General features: G+C 44.3%; 2 protein-coding genes across 2 annotated transcripts; both read right to left on the bottom strand.

Moving 5' to 3' along the window:
* Nucleotides 1-209: 209 nt before the first annotated feature.
* On the bottom strand, nucleotides 210-767 carry TWIST1 (twist family bHLH transcription factor 1). Its single transcript, XM_054385032.1, has one exon. The coding sequence runs from the start codon at nucleotides 765-767 to the stop codon at nucleotides 210-212; it is 558 nt and encodes a 185-aa protein (XP_054241007.1).
* A 17,757-nt stretch (nucleotides 768-18,524) lies between these two features.
* FERD3L (Fer3 like bHLH transcription factor) lies at nucleotides 18,525-19,094 on the bottom strand. The gene has a single exon (XM_054385078.1). It carries the CDS (start codon nucleotides 19,092-19,094, stop codon nucleotides 18,525-18,527), a length of 570 nt encoding a protein of 189 aa, XP_054241053.1.
* Between the last annotated feature and the right edge of the window lie 6,927 nt (nucleotides 19,095-26,021).

Raw genomic sequence — 26,021 nt, forward strand, 5'->3', positions numbered from 1 at the left:
GTGAGGGGGAACACCTCCAACCGCCCTGCTCTCCGGCCGGTCCTGGAGGCCAGGCCCCGCCGGACGGGGAGGGCTCCTCTGGCTCCTTGGGCAGCTCACGGCGCAGCCGGCGGCCCCTCAGCTTCCCCTCCCTTTCTCCCCGCAGGTTTCGGGATCCCTGCCTTACCTAGGGCTCCTGCCGAGCGGATGCAAGTGGGGGACGCCGCCTGCTAGTGGGATGCAGACATGGACCAGGCGCCCTCCATTCTCCATACTGAGAAGGCGTAGCTGAGCCGCTCGTGGGCCACATAGCTGCAGCTTGCCATCTTGGAGTCCAGCTCATCGCTCTGTAAGACCTGGTAGAGGAAGTCGATGTACCTGGCCGCCAGCTTGAGGGTTTGGATCTTGCTCAGCTTGTCCGAGGGCAGCGTGGGGATGATCTTCCTCAGGGCGGCGAAAGCTTCGTTCAGCGACTGCGTGCGCTGCCGCTCCCGTACGTTGGCCATGACCCGCTGGGTCTGCAGCTCCTCGTAGGACTGGGGGCTGCCGCCGCCGCTGCTGCTGCCGCCTCCCCCGCTGCCCCCGCCCGCCCCGCACTTCTTGCCCCGCTTGCCTTGGGCCGGGCTGCAGGGCTCGTCCGCGGCCCCGACGGCGCTGCGGCGGCTGGAGCGCCGCTTGCGCCCCCCTCTCTTGTTGGGCAGCTGCTGTCGGTCCGGTTCCTCTTCGCTGTTGCTCAAGCTGTCGTCGGCGGGGGAGACTGGAGAGTTTGACTCGTCCTGCTGCATCATCTCTGGGGGAAGACGCGAGAAGCGGGCCGGGAGGGGGGGGAGGGCAGGGAGAAGAGGGGGGCACCTAACCCGCCAGCTCCCCCTTGATCGGCTGCTTCGCTGGCCTGCGACGAGAAGGAGGAGGAGGAGGGAGGGAGGGAGGGAGGACCTCACTTTGGGGGGAGGGGGGATAGCATCAGGATCCAAAAGAAGAAAAAAAACCGCCAACCAAAAAAAAAAAAAAATAGCCCTCCCGATCCCTCCTTGGAGCCCCTTCGAGGTGTCTGGGATTGGGAGAAAGTTGAAGACTTGGAGGTTCTTATAGCTCCTGCTGGCGGAAAGTTTGGGGGCAGCAGTGTCATTGGCTTGACGTGGAGAGGAGGGACTTTTGCTGAGTTTTATAGGAAAGTTTCCGCTTCCCCCCCTCCACGCCCTCCCCCAATTATTTTTTCAAGCCATTCACAAGTGATCTAGCCTCCCCTCCACACACACATATACATCCTTACCCCAACCCCTTTCCCGGCTTCCCTCTCAGCGGTTTCTCCCCTTAGGCTCTTTCAGTTCGCGCTAGGCTTTGGGGTGGTGCTGGGGGCCGGAGCGGGAGGTTATGGGGTGCATGGACACCTCCTGCGCTGCTGTGGAGGGAACAGCAGGCCTCTTACTACATGCGCTGAGCGGAGAGGCGACTGTCCCGGAGCAGCCGGGGGACATCCCTAATCTTTCGGGCTTCCCCGCCGCAGCGGGCACGGCTTGCAGCGAAAGGGAGGAAGGGGAAATTGCCCGCGGGACAGCATCCAGGCACATCTTAATTCTGTCCTGCTCTTGCACACACCGCGCTCCCATCTCCTAGCGCCCTCGGGGTCTGGCTTTCACGAGGAGACGCACATTTCTGGGCTAGGGAAGAGAGGCGGCACAGCCCCGTCCTGCCGGACTGAAGGATTGCGCTTGCAGAAAGCCATCTTCAGAGGTGGAAGCAGCGGGGAAATCCAGCACTGGCTTCGTGCATACGCACCAGTCCTTGAGTTCGTTTTAAGAGAAACCCGGGAAGATCCTCTTCTCCATCCTGGTATACCGGGAGATGGGAGTGCGTGCAGACCCTCTCTGTCCACACTCTGTGCCTACCGATCACTCACTTCGGTTCACCCTCCCTGAAGGCACCTGATTACAGCACTTCCTGGGAACCGAGCGTAATTGATTTTAAATTCTCTTTCACGTTTGCAATCAAAGCTATGTCTCCCCATCCCCCGCCTTTGTGCTTCCTTCCCCGTTCGCTGGCAGCATAGAGCAGGTGGTGTGCCTTTTTAACAGCAGCTCAGATTCAAACGCCTGGGAGGGAAAGCTAGAAATTGCTGTCGTTGGTAAAAGGGATGATGCACTTTTGCTGCTCCCTGAGAGGGGACGGCAGACCGCGCTGCCAGCCCAGCAGCTGCAGCTCAGGCAGTGGACCTCCAGGCGTGGGGCAACGTAGGCAGCACACGGCAGTCCCGCGTCTCCTCGACTGTGTTTGAGGTGGAAAGGAGGAAGGGGAGGGGGGGGGGCAAAAAAGGAAAAAAAAAAAAAAAAGAGCAGAGGAACGATAAATCCCAGAGACGAAAAATAGGAGGCTTCTGGAAGAGTGCTGTCATCTGGTCCAGAGAAAAGAGCTGTCTCTCTTCCGTGCTTGGGGGCTTCTGTTCCTCCAGGCAGAGGCCTCTGCTCCCGGGCACTGCGAGGGGCCAGGGCCCCAACGGAGCCGCCGCCGAGGGACAGCGGGCCCGGCTCGGCGCTGTCAATGACTCGCTCCCTGCTGCAGCACCCGTCGGGACCTCGCCGCGGACAGAGCAGCCCACCGCTCCTCCGCTGTGCCCCGGATGAGCTCTCCTTGGAGCTTCCATCCCGCGATGTAAGCTAAGAGCAGCCTGCCCTAAAGCTTCACTTTCGCGAAACAGCTGTAAATAGGACAAGGAGAGGAAACCCGGCCTGACTTACCCAGGAGAGGAAAGCCACACCAGCACATAGACTGACAGTGAGCAAGCACAGCTTCCTCAGCTTTTGACTTATCCCTGCTGTGTGTGCTACAACCTGTAGGCCTCTCCACCCACCTTAATGCCACAGTTCATCTAGAGAACTTCAGAAATTCCCTTATGTTGGTAGCAGCTGCTCCCCCCCAAGGTAAGAAGAGCTCTCTCTCCTTCCAGTTCCTTCTCACCAACAATTCTGGCTCCTCTGTGGTGCTGAAGTATCATTAAAGCAAACACTGGAAACTGTGGTAGTGAGCATCTGTAGCTAGCTCTGGAGGATTCCTTCCTTCAAATTTCCTTCCTTCCAAATTCCTTCTTTCCTTCAGAATTCCTTCTGAATTCCTTCCTTCCTTCCTGTTTTCTCTCCTTTCTTCCTTAACAACATCAAAATGGGACATTGCCTGAAGAAGTGAGGGGCAATGTCTTCTGACACAACTTGTCTGGGTCAGCTGAGTTTTGAGTGGGATACAGGACACTTGCTTGCGATGGGGCAGAAAGATGGTGTGTGGATAACAGTGTACAGAGCAGGGTATGTGGAAGAGGGAATGACAGGGGGAGATGAAAACAGGAAAATGTGGGAAGGGAGTGAACTTGAAGAGAGAGAAGAGGGTGATGGCCATTTTTTATTTAGGGTCAGTTGTTCTTCATGGAAACTATAGTAAAAGCAACCAGCAGCAGTTAGCAGAACATGTGAGTCTATCTGGGAGCTGCATACTGCTGTATGAGCCATGACTACACAGAAGCCTCCATCAATTTAATTTTTTTATGGTTATTATTTGTATTTGTCTTTGCTTCACAACTCAAGTGCTCTGGAACAATAGAAACTAAGCCCATGCTATTACTGCCAAAACTCACATCATGAGTGAAGAGGCCAGGTAAGCTGTGATGCGAGTGGTCTGGTCCAGGGGACCTGCCACTGGGCTGGCTGTCTGGATCCCTGAGGCCTGCTGGAGGATCAACCCACCAGGTTGCTGGTGAGCAGCAATGCTGCCTTGTGCTGGGATTTAGAGGAGTCTGGTAGAGGGTGGATGTGTCAGAGTCATGTCTAGGGGACTGTGTGAGAGAGAATATACTGGTGTGTTTCTGTGTAAGGTGTGCTTCTCTGTGTGTGCAAGTACAGCTGTTTTTGCAGTGTGCATGCACGTGTATGTGTTGTGAGGAAAGGGGAGTAGGGACAGTTCAGTTTAAAGAAAATCAGTTCAGTTTTGGTTTATTTTGAAATATACAGTTGCAGTGGGAGTGGCTTTGTGTTCCACAGTAAACTAGTAATCAACACGCGTTTTGTACAGTGTTAGATCACCTCTTTTGAATCTCCAAAAGCCACTAAGGTAGACCCACAGACTTCTTTGGAGCATGGGATAAAGATTGTCATGTCCTGTTCTCTACCATGCATAGACATGGCTTGGGTGAGGATTCCTCTGGCTCCTCGGGCAGGTTCTCCACCCTGCTTTGCTCTTTGGAGGTGGTAAGCAAGGCTACAAGCAGCTTCAGGGGCTTCCCAGGGACATTTTCAGGTCTATTCCAGCAGGCTTTCCCAGGCTTCAGCTCAGGAAAATATGTGCTGTGGGATCAGCCCTTTCATGAGGCACTGTCAGGGTGCAGAGAACTCCAACATTTTGGCATCTGCACAGTAATGTATAACACTGGTAAAGTAAACACCCAGATTACAAGGTGTGAGTCTGAACATGGAACTAAATAAATGACAAGCTCCTAGGAAGGTGAAATGAGGAATAAGATTGGCAGAATGATGATCATTGTGGTCATGGCTAATCACAGGGAAACAGTGGGAAGAGATACCCCAGATTACATGCTGGTCCTTGTGTAGGCACCTGTCAGCTAGTGAGACTCTCAGGCTGGGACAAGCAGGGTCAGCCTTAGTCTGGCAGAAACATTACAGTTATTGAGGACAGTAGACTGACAGTTGGATTCTTTCTTTCATTTCTATTTAAGAACGAATGAAAGGTTGATTTTGCCTGCCTGTTTGTGAATTACTGCAGAAGTTTAAGAAAGAATGTGCACAAGATCTGGTGGTTATGACTACAACAATGGCTACCAACACACAAATTACAACTGGGTTGCAACAGGCTGCTCAGTATTCCCCATACAACATGCATCTACATTGTTGTTTAGCTCTCAAAGGATGCTCACTGTAGTACAATACCAAACTGTCTCACTGGTGGGGATTCCTTTGGATATTCAACAATATGTATACAATATTACATATGTGCACACTCAGAAATGGGCTGCCTCACCAAGAGTTCCTGAGGTGGGACCCTTCAGTCTGGTGTTCCTTCTGAAACTGTACCTTCTGTTTCGAAGCCCGCTGAAACCAGCTGACTTTCCCCAGTTAATTTCCATGCCCATGTATTTTAATTCCTACAGATGCTACATGAAATGCTGCTTGAGACTTAGTTACTTCAAAAGGGACAAGAGAGCACTCAGCAACTTTCCCCACTGATGTTCTTGCTGCAATTTGCTCAGTGTTCACAGCATCCCTGGGCACTAGCTGGCACAAACTTGTGCAGGGCACCAGGAAATGGGCACAATGAACATATCGAGGGGCTCTTGGCAGGATCCTTTTTTTGACTTTTTTTTCATTTGTCCTGTGTATTAGCTTATACGGCCAAAAACACAGAAGCTCTGCCAAAGTCCCTCGTTCAATGCAGCCCCACATACCGTGGGCCCGGCGGGGGTGCGTGCGGTGCTATCGGGTCTACCGGCGGGGCTCAGGCTCCGGAGCTGCCCGTCGGGGCCGCTCTGTTGGGGAGAGAGGCGGCCGGGCTGTGCTGCCGGCGGCCACCGGAGGGCACGATTCCCCGCCGGTCCCCGCTGCAGCGGCGGGCACGGCTCCGAGATGAGTCGCTGCCGCTTTGGGCAGAGCTGGGCGGGCATCCGCCGTACTCCTACGGCAGCACGAGTGCCTTCACCCGAGTTTCACGGCGTGAGGTGCTGCCCTCCCGCCCCCCCAGTATGTCTGCAGGGATTCCTTCAAACACTCTGTTTCAGCTATTCCCGAGTGTTTTTTTCTCGCGCGGGGGAACCGAAACACAGAGAGCGCCGCTGCCTGCCCTGCCCGGAGCTGCACCGGGCAGGGTTCACCTCCTGCCCCGGGGCAACGCGGGAAGGACCATCACACGGACCCTCCGCGGACACGTATACACTTCTCACTGGTGTGCTTCCAGCCACGGCGCATTACCACAGACTTCATTTGGAAGCTCTGGGAAACAGCAGGAGTCCTTCCTACGGGAATCTTTCAAGGAGTCAGTTTCATTGTCCAAACGACTACAGTGATTTTTGGGTTTGGAGCTTGTGGTGATGTGGTCTTTTATTTAAAAACTCCTAACGGCTTGTTGGCACAGGAGGATGTAACAGGGTCTTTCTTAACTTTCCTGAAAGGAGTCCTCGCTGCTCCCAGTGCTCCCAACCTCCACAGTGCTCGGCCAGCCCCGCCGGCGGCAGGGAGCGCTGCGTTCGGGGCTTGAGCTGGTTCTGCAGCCCACTGTCTTCCTAAAATTCTCCTCAGTGCAAGGCCGAGAAATACTCATGTTCCATTACCGAGCTAGCAATCCCACATAGGAGACAAACGTCTCAATAAATGAAGATCTGAAATAAGTTGCAACATGCATTTTAATATAAAATCTTTTATTTATTTATGCTTTGCTCTGCTCCAAAAATAATTTGTGGCAGTGTGTGAGGGACTTTTTTGAGCAGAGCACAAGTTCTTGGTGGAAGCCTGAGTAGTATCTTCTCCTTTACCCCAGAGAAGATCAGTCCTTCCCATTACAAGAGATCAACTTATCTAATGCTGTGGTGGAGCTCTGCCCATAATTATGGCTCTGTGTCTTGTTTGTGTGGTTTCATGTCTAAATCTGAAATGACTGCCTAGTAAAACAATCTTATCTGCACTCCAGGGGATAATAGTTATTTATATTAATAATGGAGCTTATTTGCTATTTCAACTCATTTGATTTTTAATTTTTTTTCTTTTCTCTTTCATCTTTCCTGATCTATGTGAATATACCTTTTCTTTTTTTCATCATTCCTGCTCCCCACACATTAGTCAAATCTATATTCAGTTTTTCAGCGCACTTGGCCCATGGATGCTCCATAAAACTTCAAGCATTTTTAGCCATAATTTCTGCTTTTCTGCCTTTTTTCTTTTTTTTCCCAAGGTGAGGCAGAGCACACTTTGGGCACAGATGATGGATTAAACATTCCTTCTTTTTAGGGGTGCACTCAAACTCTCCCTGCAGCTCATACAATTCATGTCAGAGTCACAGAACCAGGATTTCAGCATGGAAGTAGGCTTTCCTCCCATTAGCCAGGTACAAACACTACAGAAGAACCTCCTGTGTTTTCTATTCAGTGTGGTCTTCTTTAGGCTTAACAGATGCTATTGAGATCTCAGAGATGAAGATGAAAAAAAGGGTCATGCAAGAAACAATTATGACTCACAAGAGCCACATAGAAGTTCATTAGACAGGGTAATAGGCTTTCCTTTATCTCTGAGGCAAGCAGCAAGCCTGGTGTGAGGGAAAGGGCCTGAAAGGTTGTTCTAACATATACATATGCTCTCCTAGGCAAATGGAAATGTTTTTCTGATTGGTAGCCTGATTGGATGCCAGGTCTGAAGCTGGAATCCATCCACCTCCTCCTACTCCCACCCTGAGACCACACAGCAGCTGACTGTAGCCATGCAGAGGAGGGAAGCCTGGACAGGAAAGGTATGCAGAAAGGCTCACAGACAAGTTCACGGAAGACCGATCTCATTCCTTCCACAGTTATCTTACTTCTAAGGACACTTAGGGCTAGAAGACATTTTGAGAGAGCGGGGGTTTATTTCCTTCTCTGCCAGGTTGTAGTTCCTTTCAGAAAAGGCAGTAAAGTGCAATAAAAGTTTATATATTTCTTTGTAAGTGGGGAAGTTAGAATGATTTTGTGATATGAGCTATCAGCTATGATGCCTAAGGATCTACTGCACACCATTACCTCTCATTTTACAACCCACATCTCATTTGCCTGCCTCTAGAGTACAGGATGATGATTAATCAGGGCACCTCGCTCACTAGAGTTTGATCTGTACATGGGTCCACATGCTGGTTTTAAATTCTGACCAAAGGTCGTATGGTAGGTCACACGATGAAGCTGATGTAGAGCACAAATTTTGGTTACCAAACTCCAAAGACAATTTTCCAGAAGAGGCAGTAATTTATTAATATGCTAAAATAAATTAATATACATTCATTGTTCAAGTATGTATGTATGTGTGCATGTATGTATGTATCTGTCTTAGTCCTCTAACCTCCAGACAAGCGTCCCTACTTGTATCCCTGCTGTTCTGTAAAATACTATACTGATTCTCCTTCTGCCTTGAAAAAAATCTGTATCAAACACATTCTCATGCCAAAATCTACTATCTGACCTTGTAGCTCTAAAAATAGTTCATGTCAGAAGAGGAGAAATGTTTGTTTCTCCTTTTAGAACTTTTGTGCTTGCATTCATTAAGGACTTGGTCCAAAATCCTTTGATGTGAAGGGGAGTGTTTCAGCGGGCTTTGGATCAAGCTCCAAAATAGGTCAATTAAACTTAAAATAAAAACGAAAATACATCCAGCCTGAGAGTATTGCTGAATGAAAAGGAATATTTAAGAGAGGAGGTCTTTTGAGTAAAGGGTCGGTCATTATTTCTTAATATTTAGCTGACTTTGTGGAATTTTCCATGTTAAAAAAATAACCCTTTGCATGAAGGTTGTAATTAATTTTCAGTCTTCAAAACATCCACATTTTTGGAACTAGATGATCCTTGTGGTCCCTTCCAACCCTGACTGATTCTATGATTCTATGATTTTGCTGCATGGAAACATTATTGTTGACCTAGTAAGTGCAAACATGATTTGAGCACAGTAGTATGTCTATGGGTTGGACCTTAAGCAGTAAGATACAGCCAAGATTTTCAAAGTCAGAGCAGAGACTTCATCCCCCAAACTCTCATTTGACTCTAGAATATGTTCATGTTTATGTCTCAATTAATATTCAAGCATTTAATGATCTTTTATAACATCTGATCTAATGTTATTCTCTACTGTTACACACTTTGCAGAAGGGCTAAAGTAGCTCCTAGTGAAAGCAGAGGTTGGAATTAATTTAAAATCAGAGGATATGCAGTGGAATATAGCAAGAACTTTACTACAAAATAGTGACGTTTACATCTTTAGTTGGTAATCCTTTTCCTTACAACAATATATATTAATTAAAAGCATTCCTTTGAATAAAAAAACAAAGGCAATACAAAACCAAGCTGTAGCCTCACAGTTTACTGCACTGCTTCTTTATAGTTCTTGTATCAGAGGTCTTGGTAATTTGAATGACGTATATCTAGAGGAATTTTTGCTGAATGGGGATTATTTGACAGTAAAACGATCATCATTCCTTTCAAAGAGATAGACATTTGATCAATTATATTGCAATGGCTTACAGCCATGTGCTATCTACAGTGACGTTTATGATCTATTTTGGTTATCCCCAAATGGCCTCCAACCTAGCTATTATCTGCCAACATGTTAAACTTTTGGTCAGTGGAAATCCTTTAGTGTCTTGGAAAGACTCACGATGATGTCTTCTGGCCAGCTTCCATTATGGGTAACTACAACTTTATCTGCATTCAATGTATGTAATTGAGTGGCTGTGGTATGGCACACTGTCATTTGGCTTAATTTCAATCGACTAAGATAATTTTCTGTATTTTCTTTCCTATAACAGTGTCATGTTGCTGTAGAAAGTGAAACAGCTGCCACATTCTCCTTGTCAAAGATGCACCCCAGAATGAGCTGTCTCTTCTGAGAGGACAACATAGCTTCCAATTTGGCAGGTAAAATTTTGTAACACCAAATCCTTCCATCTGTGGTTTCATGTTGTCAGTTCATTGCAGGAATGAATAGTCTGGTCTAGATGTCAAACTATCTGATTTGTTAGTGTAACTGGCAGGTTAACCGTCTAAGTCTTGCCATTTCCACACAGAATTCACTACGGGTAGTAAATTTCATCCAAAAGAAGAAGGAAAATAGCTGTACTTAAAGATTAGATACACTGCTGGGCTGAAGTTCTTAATGCTAAATCAGATGTAGAACAGTAGGTACTTCATAATTGTTCACATTAACATCAAGAGGCCAACCCAAAGGTGTATAGATGAGATAAAAGGTGATACCATCACTTAGTTATCACTACAAGAATCAGCTCTTCATATTCCCACAGACCTAGTGTAGATTAGATGCAAACTATATTGCTATGAAGAGATAGAAGATGTGTTTTTTCCCCCTTGTGGATGTGGAAGCCATTGTATTTCTTCACAGAAACCCCTACCAAATTGTTCACTGAGAAAAAAAAAACAGTGCTCCTTAAGCCATAAAAGTTGGCAAAATATTTCATGACAAAAGGTTGCTATTAAACTATGCTCAAGAGTACAAGAAAATACTCTCTGAAATCCATGCTGGAATAGATGCTACTGCAAGAGTACCACAGCTGAAGGGAATGGCTTAGTGACTCCTCAGTAACAGCTGTGGCACTGCAAATGACACAGATAACATCACTCCTTTTGCAATACGAGGGAAAGCAGTGTCATACAGGCAATAGCAGCATTACATAGATTGAAAAGTAACCACAACAAATGTAGCTCATGTTTTCCCTAGATTTTCACTGACTAGGAAACATTCATAGTGCCACCTGCATTTCCACCATGCCACTTCAAACCAAACATTACCAATCTCCATGTACACCTCCTCTCATTTGAAAACGTGTCAGTGATATTTTCAGTAAAATACAAGACTTTGGGCAGAAAGCCTCTCCTTTTCATCTCTTAGGTTACACTCCATCTTTGAGGTGGTGTTGGGTGTTGCTGTGCTATGGAATTGATAAACTGGATTTGTAAATTCTCCCAATAAGCAATGCCAATGACCCGTATCTTCATAAGAACCATGTTTTGGGAGGGGAAGCAGGGTTGAAAGAGCTGTCATCAGATCTTTTCACTTTCTGTGCCATTCTCATGTCTTTTTGGCTTGGAGGCAAGAAACACTGACCTTATACTCAGAATTCCCCTGCAGTCAAAGCTTTGACTTATGCACACTGTATCCTTCAAAGGGTTTGGCCAATGGGACACTGAAGATTCATGCTTTTACTGCTCTCCAAGACAGAATGAAGAATTTCTATGGGTTTTGTTTTTGTTTTGTTTTGTTTTTCCCCAGGAAATATTATATGTTTAAATACAGCAAGTACCATGTGTTCCCATCTTAGCTTTGACAGAACTGATGTCTCTCCAAGGCAAAGCCCATGCAGTTAACATCTCAGTACAGTGTGATTTGGTCTATCGGTATGGCAGTTGTGATCTGAGAGGGGATACTGTAATCATTCAGAACCTAGATATGTGAGAATTGACTTATGTTGTTGTCAACCCATGTGTGGTTGACAGAATAAAGTAATGGAAATGTGAATGTCTTCCAATTTAATATCCTGGGGGTGGTAAAAGTGTTTTCAGCAATAGTACTTGAACTCCATCTTACCAAGGCTTGGTTTAGCAGTTCAGGCACCATTACCAGTGCTTTGGTGAAAGTTCCATTTGATCATGATTAAAATTGGGTTTCTGTGTGTCATGGAGGTGACACCTGATGAAGACATAAGGTATCATTTTAACCATATTTTGCAACATTCAAGGCATATAAAAAGAAAATTTATATTGGCTCAGATGTAATAAAAAATGAATTTCTTGCATCTTCAAGTGTGGCAGGGAAAGATCTGAGATAGCCTTTCACTTCACAGTCTCTCAATCATCTTTTTCCTTTCATTTTTTTCTTTATTTTTCTTTTTATATTTTTCTTTTCCTTCTTCTTTTTCTTTTCTTTTTTCTTTTTCTTTTTCTTTTTTCTTTTTCTTTTTGTTTTTCTTTTTGTTTTTGTTTTTCTTTTTGTTTTTATTTTTATTTTTCTTTTTCTTTTTTCCTTTGTTCTTTCTGTTTTTCTTTTTCCTTTTTCTTTCTCTTTTTATTTTTTCTTTCTCTTTCTCTTCATATTCTATTCTTTTTGTTTTTCTTTCTCTATTCTCTCTCTTTTTTTCCTTTCTTTTTTCTCCTTTTCTTTTTTCCTCCATGACAGCAGAGCTGTGAGAGTCAAGTAGGCTGCACATTTACATCAGTGTTCTGGCATATCATTAAAACAATTAAAAATGGATTAAAGTGGGGTTGTTTTGCATATTCACTTAATGCTCTTTACTTGTTTTTTGTTTATGTGTGATAATAATAACAACAAAAATGTGAACTACTCAAAATATAAGCACTCCCAAATGTCTCAGATTATATTGCTGAGCCCTAAATCTCTGATTCAGCTCAAAGCTATTCAAGAATAATTTAAAAATTATTCCTGTACTCTGAAATTTTCCTGCCAACTCAATGGCTTAGTTATGTACATTATTCTAAAAGACTTCGTAGGATCTTAGATGGCTAAGATCAGGTCCAAGTGCACCTTGAAACATCTGAAACACTTCAGCATTTGGATAATTACATACTTTTGGGGCCAACCCACATTTCTCTTTGGAAAATGTTTCCCCTGCGTGGCTGCAGACAACAGATGGATCATATGATCTCTGCATTTGGAAAGATGGCATAATTCTGGCAGACTGTCAGTTAAGTGAAGGGAGCTGATTTCAGATCCTCATTAAGAAAATATACAACCACACAGAGTGGACTGAATGGCAGAATGGGATCACTGGCGCCAGCTTTAATAGAAAATGTAGCACACTGTTGCAACATGAAATCTGATGTGCTGTGGTTGGATCCAGCTCTACTAGGTTTTGCATTCATTTTTCAAAGAAATGTGTTTTAAAAGGGAAACTGTATTTCAAGGACCCTCTGTTCACCAGGAGAGAGAGAGCAGCAGAGCACTGGAGGCCTTAAAGGAGAGCTCAAAGAGCCACCAGCTCTAGAATCAGAGTGGGGCATCAAGGCTTTGTTCAACCTTCCCTTAAGACTGAAAAGTTGTCTGTGTATTGTCTGTGTATTGAAACTTTTCTTTATTTTTCTAATCTCTCACTGTATTTATTGGGGCAAGTGCTTTTTGCAACTAGCATTTTACCCAACAATACAGTGTGGGCCTCTTCGCACCCAGATTTCCACAGAGAAACAACCTTACCAGGCACCAAAGAGCCTGAGTAGGAATCTCAGAGCACTGTAAAATGCAACACAGTTTTCCAGTAATGTTGGATGTAGGCAGTGAGTGCATTGTAATCACTACTCACAGCTGAAGAGAAAAGGGCTAGTGATGCTACACACCTCTATTTCACCATCAAAGGCCAAAATAATGGCTGTGGCTTCAGGTCACAACGTTTTAGTGCTCTTTGTTTCAGTCCTGTTCATGCTCTTTGTTACCTCCAAAAAAATCAGGATCTTTATAGGATATCTCATCTCAGTCACACAAGAAGTGAATGACCCTAAATCACTTGTTTTGAAAGTCTTGATAAAGCTTCCTTTCATCCAGATCAGACACACCATCTATCCAAGGTGAACATGAAATTTTCAAGCAGTAATGGCATTTGCTGTGGTCTATTTATTCCTATGTAATTTGTGCTATAATCACCACTCTTTCCTCTGATAACTGCAAGTTTCAAAGGTTGAAATTCATTAACAAGTCAAACCTTGTATAGTAAGTAAGCAATACTACAAAGAAAACTATTAACACCTGGGTTAACTTCTTATCTCAGTTCACTAATTATGGTTAACACTCTCCCTGCACAGATATCCTTTGTGCTGTGAAGAAAATCATAGAATGTGGCACTTTTCCTTGAACCACTGAAAAGCTTGGAGCAAGATTAATGAGCAAGACAGATGAAACTGGAAGTAACATGGGCAATTATTACTTTTTTTTTTTTTCTGTTTTCAGAGCCAAAGAGACAGTTAAACCAGATGGAGGTTCTTTACCTTTTTGAAATTGTGGCAGAGGTATGACAAAAGCATAAACAGGTCTAGCATATCAGGGTGCCTGATTACTTTGGTTTGAAATATAAAGCCCTGTGTGATGGTAGTGAAGCCTGTCCTTCTGCACTACAATAACTCTATGTGGGTAACCATTCAAAATTCCTCACTGTAGGAGGAGATGGTCTGAGTCATGGTTATAGCACTGAACCTTTGAGAGAAATATAAGTCGCACTAAGATAGTGTAATGCACAGAACTATTTGAATACACTTCAGTCCTTACAAGTATGTATTCACGTAAAAACTGACAATACAAAAGTAAAGATTACAGGATTACTCCCTGCTTTGGCTTCTTCAAAGGAACAGGAATTTCAGCTGTGTAAGGACCACTGAAATGCACTGGTGATCAGTGGAGTGGTGTCTGAAAAATTTCTGTGTCAGTGTCAGCTGAACCAACGTTTCCTCCTGAAATCAGGACAGAGCAGGAAAAAAAAAAAGAATATGGATGAAATATAGGCAAATTTAAAAATAATACCTGAACTTCAGTTCTTGAAAAGACAACTTTTTAAGGCAATTGCAGTTATTTATTTATATTTGGTCAACTCTTTTATTCTTCTGTGATGAATGCTCATTTCGATCTCTGAAGCAAGGTTGCTTTTTGGAGTAATGTTTAAGACAAAATAATCTGAACTGGTTATGTGTAGCATTTTTTTTAGAAAATAAAACAATTTTTGCTGTACAACAAAATGCTATTACCAGTGTCTTTGTAATTGTTCTCTTGTAGTAGTAGGAAAAGCTTGGCTGTTGCTGTTGCAGACTGGTAGTATTCTAGCCTTGTAAAAAACAAATTCTTATGAAAGCAGGGATCCAGAATGCATAGTAGTCACATTTTAAGCCTCAGTATTTCAGCTTTTTTTTATTAAAAAAAAGATCCCCAAAGGGCCAAGTTCATTGAAAGGACCAAAAGAATTACATAGAAAATCTCTTTGAGAAGCACCAATGATCTGAAGGAGAATAAAAATAAATAATAAGTAATTTCCATCACTTTTACTTAGTACCCTAGTAACTTCAAAAAATAATTTATTTTAAAGTTTGTAATAGAAAAAAAAAGAGCTGTTGGACTAAGGCTTCACTTATCAAGTTTCATCCTGGAGGGAATTTTTATAGCTGAGTTATAAACCCTCCACATTGGAGTGTTTATAATGGAAATGCTGACAAATGTGATAATAAACACCAATCATGGGGCCATAGTAGCTGATCAGGATGTGGATGCAGGAGTCAGCAGTGCTAATCACAGTATTTTGTTCTGTTCTAATTTGCTTAAACCTGTTTTCAGGTTAAGCAGCTGACTATAAGCAAGATCAGCCTGACTATAGACTGCAAAATCATTTAGTAATTTATACTTCTCTTAGAAAACTTGGAAATGTTGCTTAAATATGATTTCATTTAGACTTTTTTTTTGGGAGGGGGTTACACGTCTGAATGCTAATTGTAATGTGATAGCTTCAAGGGAACTCAACTTTCTACCAAAAGGCAGCCCTCAGCAGGCAAAGGGAACATAAACAAACTAGCCTCAGACCAGGATCTAAAAATAGGCTATGATCAATCATCTCTAAGGCTTTTTAAAACCCCTTATTATCTTTTCCCAGAAGTAATTGACACTGTCAGTTTTTGTTCTTAATGCAGTGATAATGGCATGGTGCTTCGGGGAGACTAAGGACCAGGATTGGCCTCAGCCTTGGTGGGAGCAGGGTTTCTGTGCAATGGAAGGGCCTTTCACTACAGTGGGTGAAATCCTGGCTTTGCTGAAGTTAGCAGCACTTTTGCAGTCATTTCATTAAGACCAGGGTTTCACTGGCTTCTGAAGCCTGATATAATGGGTTTTTTTTGCACTGTGATTCCACAGATTGGGATGCAGCTATCTTGAAATGAGGTGATGGTGAAGGAAGAAGGGACCCCACAGCTCCGTTATACCGCTCCAACAAGAATCTTGTTTGTAATGTTTCCATAATTTGTTAACACTCTTAGAAGACTGAGCTTCCAGGACTTCAACATATCCACATGGGTCAAGTGAGGGGTCAGCATGGTATCTTGCTGTTTCATTCAGGTCTTCATGGACATAAGAGCATGCTTTAGCTTTAACACAGGTGCCTAGGAAAAAAACTGCATCTAGGTTATTATTGTGGTAAATATTTGCCAGTTTTGGAAAAGCAGGAATCATACAAAGCTAAGTCCCCCTACATCAGGTTCTCATGTCCTCTAAATCAATGTGCGTTGGACAGGCTTCTCCAAAGTCTGTGCTGTGACAAGAAATGCATCCCAATACCTTATCTGTGCTGTTTGCATATTGTGAAGATTGGCTTATACTACAACTGTATTTTTAATTTCTAATATTATTTTTTATAATCAGTAGCTCGTATAAAAACGGGACAACTGTTCTGTATTGATGCTACAAAATTTTCAGTGATCTGTAAAAAAATTGAAGTGCATAATGTAAGATTCAGATTTTGATTTGTATTAAAAAAAACCCCAAGTAACATTTTCTTTCTGCTTTTCTCTAGCCTTGAACACAAGTATAGAAAAACTTTGGATCTTGAACAAGTTCCAATGTTTTGTTATTAAACCAAGAAGAGAAAACCAATAATTTTGGAATTATTCGTTACAGACATGTTTACATTATGAATCTCTTAACTTAAGACTCTGTGTGCTATAGAGTTCTAATTTTTCCAGTGGCTTGAGCATGACAAATAATAGGAAAAGATATATAATCATGTGATGGAAAGCACAGTAGTGCAGAGATCATAGAGAATAAGTGCTAAGGAGTGAATATTGATTTGTGTATTTCATTGTCCTTACAGAACTTGTCTTCATCATTTTGCTTGAGACAGTGGTAACAGTAAAATGCACCTGGGTCATGTGAACAGTTGTTGATTTGGGAATATTGTTCGTTCTTATGAGTTCCTTTCCTAGCTTTATTTTTAGGAGAAAAAAACCCCAACCCAAATCAAAACAAAACCCCAACCCAACCCAAAAAAATAAGCCCCCCCCCCTTCCCCAACCCATCTGAAGAGGTGAAATACCCTAGTTTCTAGAGAGGATCCATCTGTGTTAACTATGTAACTGCCTTTTGGTGAAAAAAAAAAAAGGCATTCTGACAACTGGAGAGCACATGCAATGAGTGGCCAGGGTGGTCAGCAATAAAAAGTGGAAAAAGAAACCAAGGAAACAAGTGAAAAGCGAAAGAATATCAGAATATTAATGCGAGATATTAGATTATTCATAATAACATTAACGTGAGTGGAATAAGAAAAAGAATCACCAGAAGAGCTGACAAAACATGAGAGAAGAAATCAAAGAAATGCTACAGTGAGAATTAGATCGTAGCCGCACCAGCCTGAATCCAGAGCAAACGTTCATGTCACTAATGTCACTACAATTTTATATAGTGGAGATGGAAGTTGTTCTGTGATGTCCAGCAGAACCTTTGCCCTGGATGGGACATTAGCTTTTAAGTGGAACGCAGGCTGGACCGGACCATGATCAGGCTGTTTGCTGCAGGTCTGCTGCAAAGACGGGGAGAAATCCAGGTCTTTTCCGGCAGCAGCGACGGAAGGTGCCGGCAGCAGAAAGAGCCGAGGGGGACCGAGAGGGCAGAGGCATATCAGGTAGGCTCAGAGAGGCTTCTAGGGGAGACCCCCATGGCCCTTGCCCCACTTCCAGCCCGGCCACGGCCACCCCCTCCGCTGCCTCTCTCCGCGGCTCTCGCCCCCGTGAAGACGCTGCCGTGAGTTACCGGTAGATAACGCCGAAGATCGGACAACCTGCGATGGACTTATCTACATCCCCAAGGTGCGTCCGGCCCCGGCTTCCCCTTTCCCTCCCGCTCCGGCTTTTCAGAATTTATTTGTTTATTTATTTAATCTCCATGCAGCAATGAAACATACTGAGGGAGGAGGGAAGAAAAATACAGTGAGGGAGAAAAGGGCTTTCAATGACCTCCCCGGAATCAAAGCCCTCAAGTTTCCTCAGACGAGCGCAGACGGCTTCTCATCATCCGGGGATGCTTCAGGGTATCTCGAGCTGCCGCTCCGCCTCATCACCGCCGTGCCGTACCGTGCCGTGCCGTGCCAAGACAGGCCATACCGGGGTAAGCAGCGCTGGGGCCTCCTCCACCAGCCCCTGCTCGGTGCGAGAGACGGCGGTGACCGCCCCCACACAAGCACGGAACTGGTCCCGGGAAGAGAATCGTGACAACAAAGGGTTGTGTCCAGATGTTCCGCTTTACTGGCCCTGTGACACACGGCATGGACTTGGCAGTCTGGAGTTCAAAGAAAAGGGAGTCGTTGTTTATTTTTTAAAAGGGCAGAAAGCGCTGGGTTAAACGCACATGCCGAGATTTTCCTGGTCCCTGGCAGGCAGCTGGGCAGGCGAGGAACCCGCTGGAAACCCATTCCTCAAACTGGAATGCCTCTGCTGCCCCTGCCGAGCCTTTCTCGAAAGCAACAAAATTGTAATAGTTTTAAAGCAGGCGGGGGGACCTCAGAACTTTTTTTTTTTTTCTCTTCCTATTACAAAAAGTCACATATATTAGCAAATCTACACATATTCAGCCTCTCCACTCCTCCTCTCCTCCACTCCTCCTCCCGCCCCCCAAGCACGCTTCCCTAAACACTCCTCGTTTTGCATCCCACACCTACGTGGCTGTGATGTGAAGCCAAGGCAGAAGCCAGGGCTCTCCGTCCAGAGCAGGGAGACACCCGGGGCCACCTGCTTGGTGCCGTGGGTGATGCCTGGCCCCCAGCCCCGTAGCGCCTTGCCCTGGCTCTGCCTAACCCGCCTTCTGCCTGCTGCAGCCGTCCAGGAGCTCAGTCATGAAGGAGATGTACACTATGGCCAGGCGTAATGTCTCTATCCGGGAGAGTCTCTTCTCGTAGGCGAAGGTGGGCACCTTCTTCCTCAGCTGATCAAACGCCTCGTTAAGGTTGAACATCCTCTTCCTCTCCCTTATGTTGGCAGCCTGGCGCTGGGCGTAGGTGATAACCCGCTTTCTCCTGCGTCTGTCTAGGAGGGAAGCGCTGCGCATCCTCTCCACTTCCTCCTCTTCTTCCTCCTCTTCGGGATCTCCATCTCCGAAGGCAGGCAGGGGCAGCCCCCGGGCCATCCCCGCCCGGAGCGACAGGGCTCTGTCCTCGAAGGGAGACCCAGATGTGACCTCGCAGAATCCCAGGCCCGTCGCTGCCCGGGATGGGGCCTGGGGAAAGCCCAGGGAGAGGTCGGCCACGAAATCCAGCACCGAGGCGCCCAGCAGCTGCTCCGGGCAGGGCACTTGAAGAACTCTGCCGTGCGGCTCATCCAGCAGGTCCGAGCGCTGGTGGGCTGGGAAGAGGCTGGCTGACATCTTACTTCAGAGAGGGCTTAATCTGGTCCCCCATCCCCATCGGCGTTAATATTTATAACCTCCAGGATAACAGGATTAGCATTACTAGAAAGAGCCGCTGTAAAATTTCTCGCCGTGATGCTGATGAGAGGAGACAGGCAGCCCCCTCGGGGACGCGTGGATGCCCCCGAGAGAGGAATCCCCAGTGAGTCAATCCTGCCACAGCGATCAAGGACAGTTCCTTCTTGGCAAAACCCTCCGTTCTTACCTGCTGAGCACTTTTGTCTCTTCTTACACACCCGCAACCAAACGATTTTCAGGCTCTTTAAAGCTCGCAGACGCAGAGCCGGGGCTCCACTGGGCTTGTTTTCCTTGTTTTCTGTAGGGATCTCTGAACCCTGAGAGCCAGTCTGACAATTGATGTCAGGCAAGTGCATGTATGCTTTTAATGATGTCCTGAAGAGGGGACCTGCACGCAGAGGGTCACCGGGGAATGTTTACTCTGTATCCCAGCGCAATGGGAGCTGAATGACAGGACCTCCATTAGCCTAAGTAAGCATTGTAGGGGACCCGATATTGCATTCCCCGCAGTAGCTCTTGGAATCGCCTCTCCATTCCCTCTAAATCTCCTTCAGCTAGGGTTCAAGCTTCTTCCCAGGTAAAAGGCTGCTTCTAAAAGCTCATTTTGGTTCAAGAAATCTACAACCACTTGCTTTGAAATTCCTTCCTCCTACCCATGAGACAAGGATAAGTTCGTCCTAGTCAGAGCAGTAAGTCAGTCCTTACACCTTTGGCAGAGCCGTGCGGGTTACCGGCAGTGCATGAAGGAATCAACCTGGCTGCAAGCGCCGATAACGCGCAAAATACCGTGAAATACGCACAAACACAGCCGCACACCCGACAGTTTTGAATACCTTTCTTTGACCAAGGTTTCCTTGGGGACGGGCGTTGGAGATTGTTTTTTTGTCTTGGGAAACTGGAAGGGGTTAGAAGTTTTATCTTCACCCTCCCACAGCAGACACTGTCTCTAAATAAACAGCCTGGCCCTGGCCATCCTTGGCGGTGCCAGACACACCCAGACTGAACCGGATCGATTTTCTTTGGCACACGATTTGTGCTCAGCTCGTTTGGGAGCGGCCATCGCTTCTGCGCTGCCTTCCTAGACCCTAATCTTCGGCTTTGTCATGCGTTGTTGCCGCTCTCGCTTTGGGGCTAATTAGCCTCTGATTTCTAAAGGCATTTCAAAGCCCATCACATCAAAGGGTGGTGGTGGGGGAGAAGGAACCCGCTTCTGGAAAATCCTTCCTGTTTGCCTACAGCATCGCAAACGTTTCCAATCGCTGACCAGTCTGCCGTCATTTACAGCGCGGCGAGCGAACCACGTACCCCCCTTGCCCTGCCAGCGCTCCACCTCGGCTCCGCGGCTGTCAGAGGTGTAGGCTGGGCAGGGCTCTGGCCTGCGCGGGGGGCTGCGGATGGTGCGCAGGAGCGGAGCTACGTTGGACAGCTCCGTAGCGGATCCGGGAGCCTTAGGTACCCGGCATTACTGCAGAAAGGGAGATCTTCCCTCCCCGCCCTTCCTCCAGGCCCATAACCAACATCTCCCCATCCTGTCGCACCCACTACCGCTGCCACTGCTGCGGCAAGTGGCGGACGGCGTTGTGCCTGTTTTCGTGATGTAATGGTGTGCCTCAGGCTGAATAAAGAGCTAAGAGTGGGGAAACTGCTTTTCTTCTTACTAGCTAAGAGGTTTCTTAGCCAACAGAGAGATTGTTGCTCGAAGACCTGCTTATTTATGACAAATATCGTTCATTCAAACACCTGATGAATGAAGTAATAAGCAAAGAAGAGCTGTAAAACATCTGGTGGGAGAAGTGCTAACTTCGAGAGAGCATCCGAAAGTAACAGTTAGTTGAAGGGCTCTAAATGTTAAGCGTTATACAACAATGCTCGGTGGACGAAAGATGAGATAAATATTTATGATCGACCAGCCAAGCAATGTAACTTGAGATCCTTATAGGTGAGGCGGCAAGTATTTAGTTTAAAGACACAGAGATATAAATTAAGGACGAATGCTAGTAAAGATGTGCACAATTATCGAGGGAATAAAAATACTTCAGATAATGAAACAAGTGAATGGAGAAATATGAGCTATTCGGCTCTGTGGTAATCTTCACACGAATTTCCTGTTGTGTGGGAAACCAGCCTTTAGAAGAGGGTAAAGCAGCCCTTTACCACGGTCTCGTTCAGAAAGAACCTCTTGCACATATTTCTAGTTTTGGATTTGTATATTTGAGACAGATGAACTGTACAGAGATGAGGCCAAGGCTACTTCACTTTTACCTTTGCAGGTCTCATGTGCTGAAAGAATTGATTGACTGAAGTCAAGAAAAAAAAAGATACTGCAAACGGGCTCATATTATCTAACTGCTGGCTCTTATCCACATATTGGGTTATCATGGAGACACTTTGAGCCCTGCAGAGATCTGAGCACCTGTAATGGACTCCACAGTCCACTTGAAGTCTCTCTTCCCTGATGGGATGTATTTTTACTTTTTTTTTTTTTTATAATATGTTTTTATAATTATTTATTTTATTCTTACGTGTATGTGGGCAGGGAACGAGACTAACGTGAGAATTTTTGTAATACCTTTCATGCTGATCTCTCAGTCTAATATATATTTAATTATCTGTGCCACACAAAATCGTCTTTGTCTTGTGCAAAAGAAAAAAAAAAACAACAACCCAAACAACTATTTTCAAGGAAGGAAGAGTTAAACAGAGTCATAGCCTAGCTGGAGAGGGGATAACAGTTGTGAGTACGCACTGCCTTGGTGGTGGTGGTGCAAAGGGAAGGTGAGCAGATTTAGAAGGGTGATAGAGTTAGTCCTGGGAAGGTTATTACAAACAGATAAAGCCCAGAGATCTTAGGACTGTAGATTGCTTTTCAAATTCCAAATTCTGTTCAGGGAAGGGATAATAGAACATGGGCTGAACCTAAAAGTTCTATCAGCTGTTGTAGTGATACTCATGGACACAGTGGTTTGAGGACACAACAGTAAATAAAATAATACATAAGTAGTAAATTTGAAAAGTAAATAAAAAAATGCACCCAAGCAAATGTTTAAGGCTAAAGAGTGAGGAATGAACACTCCTACTCCACTCACTTTGTAAACTCACTGATTTTAGCACAGTTTCTTCATATTCTCTCCTTCAGATTTGCCCAACTTCAGAGAATTCATGAATAAAACAGTCTCATCCCCCTTTAGGGATTTTCCTCAGGCTAGCGATGAGCAACATTTTTTTCAATTGTTTTGCACAAAGACCTGGTGAATCACAGACTTGCATTTGAAACAGCCTGAGATCACAAGTGCTATTATGTAAGCACTTAAAAAAAAAGGATGTGCGATTAGTTTACTGCTACCTACTTAAAAAAGGACTTGCAATTGTTTACTGCTACCCATGTAGATACTGGGTCCTGGCTCCGACAAGTTTTGCTAACACTAGAGTGAGTGAACTGTAGGGAGTAATATTATTTTGTTGCTTTGCTTTTTTCATGTGGACTTCCCTTCAGACACCACATAGAATGGTTGAAACTGCAAGTACAGGCATGTGCATAACACACCTGCAAAATGTGTAAGCATATCACCTTGTGAAGGGGTAAACTGAAGAGAAGTAGGTTCAATTATTTGCATGGGATTACCAAAATACATTAGCTGCAAAGCTAAGAACAAAACCACTATCACTGGTCTACTAGCTTAATTCTTTAATTGCTAGGTAATCCTGACTTACAGACTTAGGGAAAGTCAAATCAGTCACTTGTGCTTTCAATGCTAAACCTCTATGGGATTATCTCATTTGTGAGACCAGATCCAGAGAAAATAAGTTAGGAATGGAACAATCCCTTTTAACTTTAGCTCCAGAAGTATTGACTACTTGGGCAAAACTGTTTTCTTTTCTGCTTTTCAGAAAGCAAAATGGACACATCTAAATCTCATAATACTTAGCCCAGGTAGACGTTCAGCACTGTGAATTAAAACCTTGATATACAGTAGTACACAGTATTCATGCAGAGGGTGTGTCCTAGGATGTTATAGATTAGCCATGGTGGTTTTGGTTTAGTCTTTATTGCTATGAGAGATTTTTTCCAGGATTTCTTGACTCATTCCTCTAAGCTTGTGTTGAAAGGGAGTTTCTTAATGCATTCTGAAGCAATCACATCATTTGTATATTTAATTTTTTTTTTTACTTACTCTTTAGTACTAGGGTTAATTTCTTCATAATGTTTTAAAACACATCTGTTTTAGTTGCATTATTTATTTTTGGAAGTATTAATATTATCTGTTTTGTTATTCAAAGGCAAACAGCAAGGATATTTTAAAGAAGCTAGGAAAACAGAGAGTTGTTTTTAATAGCCTTTAATATTCAAACCTATTATCTGATCAATAATCAAACTCGTATTAATAATTGAGTAAAATCAAATGCATATCTAGGTAGTTACATAAAGTTATTAAGAGAGATATTTAATCCAATGCTCTTCCCAGTGACAATGGATTCAGGAGAATTTCCCATTGGTCTCATTATGCTTATTAGCCCTTTTGCAAAATAATTCTGCTCAGGAGGATGAAAAAGAAAGGAATATCTTGCAACACCATTTTTCAGCTAAAACCACAGGTGCTGTGTTTTCAGTTCATAGAACTTATTGTTATCTGCCTGATCTTAACTTCACAGACACATCTAGGAAAAACAAAGGAACTTAAGAGAGCAAGAATACAAAAATTTAAATAAACATTAATTTTTCCTAGCTGAGAAAATTTTCCCAACAGTGACTCAGAAAAGAAGAGAAAAATGTCCAGTGGGTTCCTTCCAGAAGTTGGACTTTCCTGATTTTCTCTGCCACTGTTTCCCATTTTCTTTCTCATGTTTCATAAGCAGACCACTTACAGAAAAGCACCATGAAGCTGCAAGAACTCTTCTTCTTCTTTTTTTTTTCCTTTCTTTTTTTTTTTTTTAATATATCAGCATATGGAAATCCTTCCTCAGTTCAGCTTCATAAGTCTTCAAGGACCAGTGTATGCCTCCACTTGACCAGTCTAAGACCTCTAACTAACTCCCCTTTTGGCTAAGCAGGAACCTTCCTGATGAATTAAGACACAAAGGGAATGTGCAAGAAATGGAAAGAAAGCACCTGAAAAGGCACAATTACAATACTTTTCCTTGGTATTTAGGAACAAGAATTTGAAGAGCTGAAAGTAAGCAGGGACATAAGAGGCAATGACAGGAAACTCTCTAGATATCTTAGTTGCAAAATAAACGTCAGGAAAAATGTGAGTTTGATGCAGTAGACTACATAGTGTGTGATGACACAGAAAAGGTTGAAATAGACTTTTTTTTTCTCTTGCAGTTTTCACAGGAATAACCTGATCTCACACCTCTGTCTGGTGTGCATTTTGGTAGAAAGAGGGTAAGCATTACTGAAAGAATTTTAAAAATTGTGGAGCTGGACGAGATTCACCCCAGGACACTGAAAGAGCTGGCTGTTGTGCTTGCAAGGTTGCTGTCTCTGCAGAAAGCTGTGGTTATCAGTGAAGTTGCCTTACAATTATACAAAGAGCTCACACCAGCCTATCTTTAAGAAAAGTGATAGGAGGACTTATGGAAGTGTAGGCCACATTAATCTCTGTAAAGATTGTAAAGCATGACCCTTTGGAATTTACCTCCAAACACATGAAAGAAATCAGGAGTGACCAGCACAGACACTGCAATGACACATCATACTTGACCAGCTCAACTGCCTGCTATCATGAGATGGCATGTTAAATGGAGAAGGAAAGCAATAGACACTTGGTTTTCAGGATAGTTTTTGACACTCACCTCAGAAAGATTCCCTGTGGAAGCTGAAAGAGTATGGACCAGAAAAACAATTTCTCAGATGTGTTGAAAATTTGCTTTACCAAAACAGGAAAGGGGTGGTAAAATCCACATTTTGTATTCCATCTGCTAATGAGCAAAGTGCTCCATGGTTTGGTGCTGGGACTCTACTGTTCAGTATTTCCAGCAACAACTGAGATGGTGACACAGAATATATCTATAGGCAAATCTTAGATAATACCAATTAAGAGGAAAGATTATCATGAAGAAACCTTAATTCAGAGTGTCCTTGAGAACTTCAGCAACATATATCTCCTGAGAATTTTCAGCCTGGAGCAGAACAACATAATGCTTCACTGTAGGCTGGGAAATGAGTAAAGACCCCTGAAAAAGACAAGGTCGTGAGAGACTACAGATGGAATATAAAGCAGTAGTGCAAATTGTAAATCAGGTAAATCATGTATTAGACTACATTAGAGGGAGCATGGGAGCAGATCAGATGAACGTATTATTGTCCTCTGCTTGGCACTGATGAAGCTGTATAAGGAAAACAAACCTTAATTTGGAGCCCTCCAGTACCTGAAGGATACTGAGAAACAAGACGTTGCAGTGATCCACTTTGAAGATGATCATGAAGAGATGTTGAAGGAATTGGACTTGTTTAGTCTGATAAAGATGAGGCTAAGAAATGACCTATTAGCAACCTGTAGCTACTAGAAGGGGAGATGCAAAGATAGAAATATTTTAATTGTGGCAGATAGGTAGCACAGCACTGGAACAGGGAATCTTTGTCCTTGAAAGTTTTCTAGACAAGACAGCACTAAGATATGTCTGACCTGATCTAGTGCTAGCAAAAGGAAGCTTTGTGTGTGAGAGGTCCCCTACAAACAGTATTTCTGTGATCCTGCAGTCCTTGGCACCCAGTGTTCTGAACCCTGATGTCTTTCCCTTTGAAAGAGCGTGCTTCCTTCCAACAAGAGGTGATAGCATGCTCCCTTGCCCTTGGGTTCAGTAGAGGTTTCCACAGTGAGCTTTTTAGGATAGGTGGACAATAAAACCCTTTATTGTATTTGCAGT

Source organism: Indicator indicator, chromosome 11, assembly GCF_027791375.1.
Source record: "Indicator indicator isolate 239-I01 chromosome 11, UM_Iind_1.1, whole genome shotgun sequence".
Taxonomy (NCBI): domain Eukaryota; kingdom Metazoa; phylum Chordata; class Aves; order Piciformes; family Indicatoridae; genus Indicator; species Indicator indicator.